Genomic DNA, 8,987 nt, shown 5'->3' with positions numbered 1-8,987 from the left:
GGACATGCAGGACCCACAGAAAATTGACTGCTGACTCAAGATGGACATTGCTACAGAGTTCCTGCTTCATGGAAGAATCTGCCAGACAGTCTGCAGGATATAGAGAAAAATGACTGATAAACTGCCAATACAAGAAGACAGTTTAAAGTTTCCTGCATTGCTGAAGAGTCTGCCAGACACACTATGGCCTATGGGCTGAAGATGGAAGATTACAAAAGAACTTTGGGTGACCAGGCAGTGAGTTGTCTCTGTCATTTCTAGAGTTTAAATATTATCCTTCTGTGGTCTTTGAGGGAGTTGAAGACAGATAGTTAAGGTTATAGTTTTCTTAGTATTAAAGATAAGTTAGACTTTAGACACAAAGATGGGATAGATGATGGAATGTTTTCTTAAATCTTGCTAAATGTTAATGGACTAAATAATGTTAACTGTGATTCTTATTTGATAACTGTTATGTGATATATTTTGCTATGTTTTTATTTAAACAGAAAAGAGGAGATGATGGGAGATGCCATTATGTATATACGTTTCTCATACTGGTTAATAATAAAGCACTGTTGGCCAATAGGAAAGGAAGATAGGAGGGACTAGGAGACAAGGAGGAAATAGGAAGTAGTAAGGAGGAGTCAAGATGGAGAGTCTGAAGAAAGCAGTATGCCGCCGGCTCCCCGGTAAGAGAAATACATAGATCAGCAGAAATGGGTTAATTATTAAGGCAGAGCTAGCCGATAAGAAACAAGTAACAGGGCCAACAGTATTGTACCAAATACAGAGTCTCTGTGTATTATTTGGGGCTGGCGGCGCAGCAGCAGGACAAGAACAAGCGGCAGGCAGAAAAATCATACTCTTACACCAAGTATACATCCTGGCTCCACTGTCTGAGGTCTCTTAGACTGCTCAGTCCTTCTGGCTGAGACCCATATTCAGGGGTGCCTGAGTCAGTCCCATGCTGCATTCCTAGCTATCAGTCTGGGGGCCCATTAGCTCCTCCTTGTTCAGGTCATCTGCCTCTATGTGTTTCTGCAATCTGGTCTTGTCCTACTCGTTTTTATGACCATATATTATTCCTCCTATTGACTAGAATAAAGGAAGCTTCTTTAGTCAATGGGCAATGCTTACATCCCTTTGAAAGCTTTTCTGTATTATATTACTTGCTGGCCAATCCAAGGGCATTCATGTTTCTTCTTCTGCCATACAACTGCCTTTCTTGCTTATCTCCCTGTTGGGATTGAGCTTGTGTCACTGGAACTAACCTATCCACAACCTGAGTAATATTTTCATGGCAACACTCCAAATTGTCAGTGTTATAGACCTCTAATTCTCATGATACACAAAGTCTGATTTTGGTGACATGGAGGCCCCTGTGTTACTGTTAGAACACATTTACTTCCCTACCACAAACCACTGTCTTACTCCCTTTCCATGCCCACTGTTCAGAGCAAGAATACCTTCCTGGAGGACCTGGTACCATGTTAGTCTCTTCCAGCTTTCTGCTACCTTACTTAACCCTGATACTTCCATGGTTTTCCCTCAAGGGTGACTGTTCTTATCTATTGAATATCCATTCAGCCTATAAACATGCTAAATTTGTAGCACTGGAAAGATGTGTGGATCTAGTCATGCACGTATCTCCAAAGCCATTTAGGTACTACAATGAGTTTAGGTGCCTTATACTGACATGCCAATGCTTGGAAGTATCATGCCCATAAGGGCTGCCAAAAGCATGCTGAGTGAGAACCAAAGTATGTATGCATTGTAGTTAAGTATTTCCTCTCTCTTGGTAGTCAGAAGAGCTTTGAAATTTGTTCTATTTTTTTCTTGTATATTTTAAATTTGTCATAAAGTATAAAATTTTTATTAGGTATTTTCATGCATATTTTGTGTCTGCTGATTTTTCCTTGATTCCTTTCTGCTATCCTCTTCTCCAATGACTCTTTCCTCACCTAGAAGTCTTCACCCCATTTCCATGTCATTTGGACTCTGTTACTTGTCTTATCCCTCACTAAAATTTCTTAACACTTCCTTTTCCCTCTCGTGGGAAGCATTTACACGCATATATAAAAAGTCAAAATATAGGAGTAACATATTTAAAGGTAGCATTTCATATGCATATTTAAAAGTCTGGTTTACTTGGTTTTATATAACATGGAAACAGTTATCAAATGGTACAAAATTGGTGGCATCTCTTCAATTGTTTGCATGGTGTTTCTTGGGTAAGTACCTCTTCCATTCTTGACAGGGAGGGCTAAACTGTTCTCTATATACAACACAGGTTTACTCTTCTTTTGATGATATTGGTACCCTGACAATGCTGAGAGGATTGCTTATGGAGCAAATACAGAGGGGTTCTATTGTCATCACCGATCTGTCCCTCCTACTTGTCTGCAGGAGTCTGTGATACATACTCAGTCCTCCCTCTAATCCTAGACAGAAATGCTGCCTTTCAGCTTGTTCCATCTCACTTTTGCTTGTGTCAATGACAGAGGGTTCCTATCTCCTTCAATGTTCAACTACACAGAAGGAAATGTATTTCGGAATCACAATCAAAGAAGGTTCTTTTATGGAGAATACATAGGACATGCAAAATCACACCATGTTTCATTTCAACACCTAGTAGAATTAAACTGGTAATTCTAATATATTCAGAAGATCTGTGCAAAAGGAAGATTGGAATGAACTTGAGGAGGCCAGCTAATGAAGAACTTTTTTTTAGAGAATTGTAACATATTTGTATTTTTTAATTTTTGTTGCAACAATACATACGATCTGTGTATTGTGAAATATTTGCAGCACTAATTCATATCTGTGATACATATATTATGACAAAAAATTATGTGTGTTACCTCCTGCTTAGGTAGTAGGAGAGTGGTGGTTGAGATGCACTAAATAGAAATTTTATAACTATTACCCGTGCAAAACATAAAGTAACTACTATAGTTTGTGACATAGTTGCATTCTTTATCCGTTCAATAGGCTTCTAAGACCATATTTGCCCTGAAATTTATATATTCTTCTTTTAAATTCAATTTTATTCTGTGTTCAATCTGACCATTCTTTGCCTGGACATTTCATCAGGTGTACTAGTCAGCATGGAAGACAGTCACATGGATAATGGGATACTCTTTCTGGCCTCCAGAGGAGGCAGCAGGAGGATCAGATAAGAGACAGGTGTCTAGAGAACCCAGCTGCCTTCCCAGCACTGTGACTTATTAGGTAGGAATTGGAAAAATTCCTGAGGCCATGGTGCTCTTCAACTAGGAAGTGATACAATCTGTCTGTTACTGCTGCTGGAATACGTGTTCTGCATGTGTAGGCGCCAGTGCTGTTTCTTAGTGAGGGAAAACATAGTGAAAGGTAGATGATTTCTTTTTATTATAATTTTATTCTAGCTCGTTCCACCCTGGGGTCATGCTGTCGTTGCTGTTCTCCAGGACATATCAGAGAACTTGTAGCCCAATGGAACACAGTATAGCTAACCAGCCACAACAAAATTTCAGGAATAAAACTCACTAAATCTTCCGTCTTTTTGTACACACATCAAACTCTTGGTGCAGATTAAACACCTGTATAGGGATGCTCCTAGAGTTCGAGTCAAGGACTAGTTTCTCATTTCCATCCACCCCCTAAAGGCTTTTCCAGGCAAACCACTACCTTCAATAGTTCACCAATTGCACTGGAGATTACTGAAGTAGAATATTATCTTAGGCTTAAAGAGATGGATCAAAGGGTAAAAGTGCTAAATACTTCAGCCTGACAATTTGAGTTATATCTCTCAAGACCACATAAAGAGTGAGGTTCAAAAGAGTGCATCTGAAACCCTACCACTCCTTTATCGAGGAGGGAGATAGGGGAAGAATTGGCCAGAATCTCTCTTAATTGCTTGCCTGGTGTAAAAAGTGTAGCAATGGAAACAAGAGAGGTCCTGCTTCACCACAATGGAAGGCAAGAAACATTGTGGAAGTTGTCCTCTCCTGCCTGTGCAGCGGTGTGCATGCATTGTCCTCACACTGACATACACACAAATAATTCCTTTTTTTCAACATAACTTCATGTGGGGCTGGAGAGCTTGGCTAATTCAGAGCAGTTGCTGTTCATTCAGTGCTCCTCAATTTTGTTTGCAGCACTCACAGGCTGACATTCTAATTCCAGTTGGAAAGGATCTGGCACCTAATTCTAACCTCCCTAGGCACAAGGTACACATATAACAACCCCCTTCCTTTCATGCAGAAAAAATCCTGAAATACATAAGAAATATTTTAAATAATCTACACAGTCAGCCCTGACTCCCCTGACAAAAGAAACCCTGTCTAGAAATTCTAGGCCTCACTTTCTCATGATTCCCACGTGTGTTAGGAACCTTTGTAAAGCATAGCAGTAACCACACAGTGCATGAGATGTATTTAGAGTTAACTCATATTCCTATCGTGGGGCAGTTTTCATCTCTTAATATTTTAGTTTTGTGTGCTGAGGATGTAGAGCTACAATCATCCTGATTGCATGTAACATTCAAAGTGTTTAAGCACTGAATGATAATCCCAGGCTGATTCCTCTCTACTGAAGTTAACTGACAAAAGGACTGCTAAGCATTGTCCCTTCTCTCAGCCTTAAATCTGTCATACCACTTGAGGGCCTGATACTTTGCAGTTTAACTATAATCAATTCTCTCAGCCTCCCAAACTGTGGTGGTTTAAGGCTCGCTGGACTTTGCATCCTTCTATACTGGGGCTTATGGTCTAAAAGGACTTCTGTCTTCGCCCACAGGGTGGTGGCTCCTGCTCATAAACCACCTACAAGCACAGTTGGATCTGGCTTCTTCTATGTACCAATTATCCATGGGTGAAGGGGATCTGGCTTCTTTATCTCACTGCTATCACAGAGCTTTGCAAAGATTGGGTTCTCCGCGAAGATTTTAGGAAGAGATTCCATTTAGATTACTTTACTTTTAATTTTAGTTAGTTAACTAGAATGAGGGGCTAAATATAGTAACACAATCAAAATTTAATTTTATTATGTTCTTTATTTTGATGCCAATTTCTTTTCCATTGCCCAGGAAATTCGAACTGTAACACTTTTACATCTTATAACATATTATAAATTCAAAAACATTGTTTGCTTTCAAGATAACAAAATTCTCTAAACTGGATCAAACATACATGCATTACTAATGTCATTTTTATCCCTAAAAATCTCAAAAAATGAACCTTGTAATAAAAGTAGCAAAATCTTAAAATAATGAATCTCCTCAATCACTTAAACAGAATAGTAAGAAAGGACTGGTTCACTCTTTTTCCCAACTTACTTCACTGCTCTGCCAGACCTAATGAGGATTGGAAACTGGTAGTGCAGTAGAACTAGTATCTTCTGGTATTATCTGCCCTAGCCCGCTCTTCCTGCTCCCTCAAAGCCTCTGCATACTTCTCAGGGTAGGACCTAGGATCCTGCTTAACAATGCTGGCATAAAATTCCAAGACTTTCATCTTGGTGGTTTCCGCATAGGCCCTTGGGCCCCACAGGAACTCATATCGAGGAGGACGGCTGTTGGGAACCTGCCTGTACTCCACATATCCTTCCTGCACAAAATCCTCAGTGATGAGACTCCTGGGCTCCCCAAATATGAAATGATCCATTCCAGCATACAGCCCTAGGCTATTTAACACATTCCAGAACACCTCCTCGCTGACACAATTGTCTTCTATGAAGATGATGCATAGTACAATTATAACCAGACCTGTCTTGGGTACACCTACGACCCCATGCATCATCCCATCATAGGTGATTCCCAGGGTAGGGTAAAGGAAATAGGAGTGGACAAACGGGTCCACTTCCATCATATCAATACCAAAGATCAATCTCATACACTCAGAGGCCTTACTAAAGATCACAGCATAGTATTCCTCATAATCTCTCATGGCCCTATTCATCATCTCTGACTTGGTGGTTATCTCCATCCTTCGAAACTTGATGAGCAGGAATCTCACCAAATCAACTATCTTTCCATCTAGTATACCCTGTGTGGGGTACTCAGGCTCAGCCACCTCTCCTGCTTGATTGCCAGAGGCCCCACCAGATGATGCTCCCCCCATGGCAGAAGACATATGCCCTGAGGTGCTGGCAGTGGCCACCACCTGGCTCCCCTCAGCTCTGGGGATCTGGGCACCCTCCAGGCCTCTTTCCTCCCTCTGGGCCTGAGGGATGGCTGGAAGGTTTACTCTCTGGCTGTTCTCAGTAGGATTCATTTTGAGCTTCCTTGGTAACAGCAGAAAGGACACTGTTCAGGTCACAGGACTGAAGACTCACACGCCTGAGAAACAAAGAAACAAATGTGAGTGGACTCTTAACTCTGTCCCTGTGGCAGCTGTCACAAAAACTTGTGACAGGAGTTTGCTTGGGTGGTACTCACCCAAAGGAATATGTTGCTTCACGCATTCCTAAAAGCTTGAAAAAGGAAAAGACACAGCTTCTCCAGGCAAGTGGTGACTAGTCTTGGCTGAGGCAAATACCCAGAAATTCTGCATCTCTGAGATGCAGCCAAGGAACTGAGGGTACCTCACACCTCCTTACACCAAGTCCCAAGAAAAGTGCAAAAAGTAGTCCAAATCAACACGGACCGACTTTCCTAGCATATGAGACCAGCCTGATCCTCACCTGGATAAATGTGTAAAAGAGGAGGTTGTTCCATGTATCCCCATGTCTTTACTTCTTAAGGCAAGGATCTAGGTTTTATGATCAGAGGGAAGAAGAGATGAAAGTAGGGAATCCACCCAAAGTGCCTACATTTTCTCACTGCTGACAGGAGGGCAGGGAGGTATTGAGTGTCTTGTGCTGGGCTGATGGGACTCCCTCAGGTCTCACCTTCGAACTGATGTGCCTGATCTTCCCTTTGACTTGATGTGAGTCAAGCTGCTACCAGCTCCTTCAGCTCCTGTAGGCGAATGCCTGAAAATAAGACAGGGAGTTCAGAGTGACGTGTTTGCAGAGAACTGTTATGGAGAAAGGTTCAGGGAAGACTTTTGGAACACATGTCTGTGCTATGGGTTGGAAGTTTCCTCCTACCATACACTGGAGTCTTTTCTAAAACTTGCCAGATACTAATGACCACGTGGCTAACCAAGAATTCCCTTATGGATCCTTACATCCATGAGATTCAGTACGGACCTCCTTTGAGGACTGTATCTGTAGTCAAGGGAAAATGTACTGCACAGACTATGTATGCCCTGGGATCACGGCTCAGGAACAATAAGTGGGCTGCTTACTTAAAACTATCTCAGGCAGGAGCTGAGAGACTGGGGTAAATAAGGTCTGAGGGAAAGGAAAAATCTAAAGGATGGGTGACATGAATGTCAGCTGGACTTAGGGAATCCATATATCAGCAGAGATGAGCTGGAGATCCAACATAGGGGTGAATAAGATGTGTCACCAGCTCATTTCTCTATATGTAATTACCTCAGCTGAACTGACATCAATCCTAGGATCAAGTACCTCTTCTCCCAGAGAAAGCTCCCCCAATAGGCATGCAACTGAATTAAGTCCTCAAACCTCACCACCTATCCAGGGATGGCCAGGTATAAGAACAGAGCCATACAGACTGCAGTCCCTTGTTGTTAGTACATCTAGGGTTTCTTCACACTTTAAGCCCTTACCCAATTTCTCACCTGGATTTCTTGCAGACACTGGACACCTCCCCCTGATAATCTCAGGTGGTTCCAATGTGACTCTGATACCACACACTGCACAGACTTGCCTTCCTGGGGAGGAAAAAGAAAGGAAGACAAAGGCCATCTTAGGAGCCCGGGGGGATTTACCAATACAGGCAGTTTCTCTTTTAAACATTTGACCAGGGTACATTAAGTGGGAAACCTCGATCTAGCAAGTGTCTCTGCAGTGCAAATTCTCCTGTTGCCTGGACTGTTAATTTGGCCATCTCGCCACTAGGAACCTCATGTGCATAGTGAGGGGTAGAGCAGGGACCTACTGAATACTGAAACAGCTCATTCCTACATTCTATCAGCTTCAGAAACCTAGACACTTGGCTCTAAATCCCCCCAAAATCCAAGGAGGCAGTTACGGAAGATAGGGGAGGGTCTCATGCTCACAAATCAGCCTTAGTTTATAAGCAACTAGCTCCCGGAGAATACCCCAGCTGAATTACAGCTTGAGTTCCCCCTAGTACAGTGGTTCTCAACCTTCCTGAAGCTATAATCCTTTAATATAGTTCCTCATGTTGTGGTGACCCTCCCAACCACAGAATTACTTTTGTTGCTACTCATACCTGTAATTTTGTTACCGTTATGAATTGCAATGTAAATATCTGCACTTTCAGTGCATCTTAGGTAATCAGCGAGAAAGGCTCCTTTGATTACCAAAAGGTTTGCCAGACCACAGGTTGAGAACCACTGATCTAGATAACCACCCCCTCCCCCACCACCCACCGCACACACGCCAAGGAAAGCGAAAGCTAAATTGCCATCTATTTAAAGAGACCTCTAAGTATCTCTCCCCTGTATTTATCTCCAGTGAGCACATGGCAAAGTGCTTATTCCTAAAAGTTGATACCCATTTAGTTCAGTGCTCATCACAAAGGTACAACTTTAATATTGTGAGGCCTTCTATCTGAATTGCTGTTTTTAAATCCACTGTCCAGTGAGACTTAATCCTAGACAAGAAAGGACTTCTTACTCATAATCCTGAAAATGCGCCTGTTCAGTCCCCAAGACGAGCTAAACGAGTGGCTTGTGCCTACGAAAGGGCCCCACTTGGTGCCTATTAATGAAAGGGGTCAGACTACATAATTTGGGGTCCTCTAATCCTGAAAGAGGATTTTGAGCCCACCCTCAGTTCTCACCTGGGCTCCACAGGCACAGCAAGACCTTCTCCCTTCCAAGAACCTCACAAAATGGCTCTGAGCCTTGTAAGTACCCGGAAGCAGAATGCGCTGACTGGAGTTCCGCCTTCTAGAAACCTCACAAAATGGCTCTGAGCCTCCCCAA

The 8,987-nt window shown here is 42.4% G+C and overlaps 1 protein-coding gene across 1 annotated transcript; it reads right to left on the bottom strand.

Annotated features, from left to right (window-relative positions):
• Positions 1–5,351: 5,351 nt before the first annotated feature.
• On the bottom strand, positions 5,352–6,277 carry LOC127217560 (melanoma-associated antigen 10). The gene has a single exon (XM_051178554.1). It carries the CDS (start codon positions 6,234–6,236, stop codon positions 5,352–5,354), a length of 885 nt encoding a protein of 294 aa, XP_051034511.1. The 5' UTR covers positions 6,237–6,277.
• Between the last annotated feature and the right edge of the window lie 2,710 nt (positions 6,278–8,987).

This window comes from Phodopus roborovskii, unplaced genomic scaffold, assembly GCF_943737965.1.
Source record: "Phodopus roborovskii unplaced genomic scaffold, PHOROB, whole genome shotgun sequence".
NCBI classification, from domain to species: domain Eukaryota; kingdom Metazoa; phylum Chordata; class Mammalia; order Rodentia; family Cricetidae; genus Phodopus; species Phodopus roborovskii.
The sequence above is the reverse complement of the archived record's forward strand: the minus strand, read 5'-3'. Positions and strand labels throughout refer to the sequence as shown.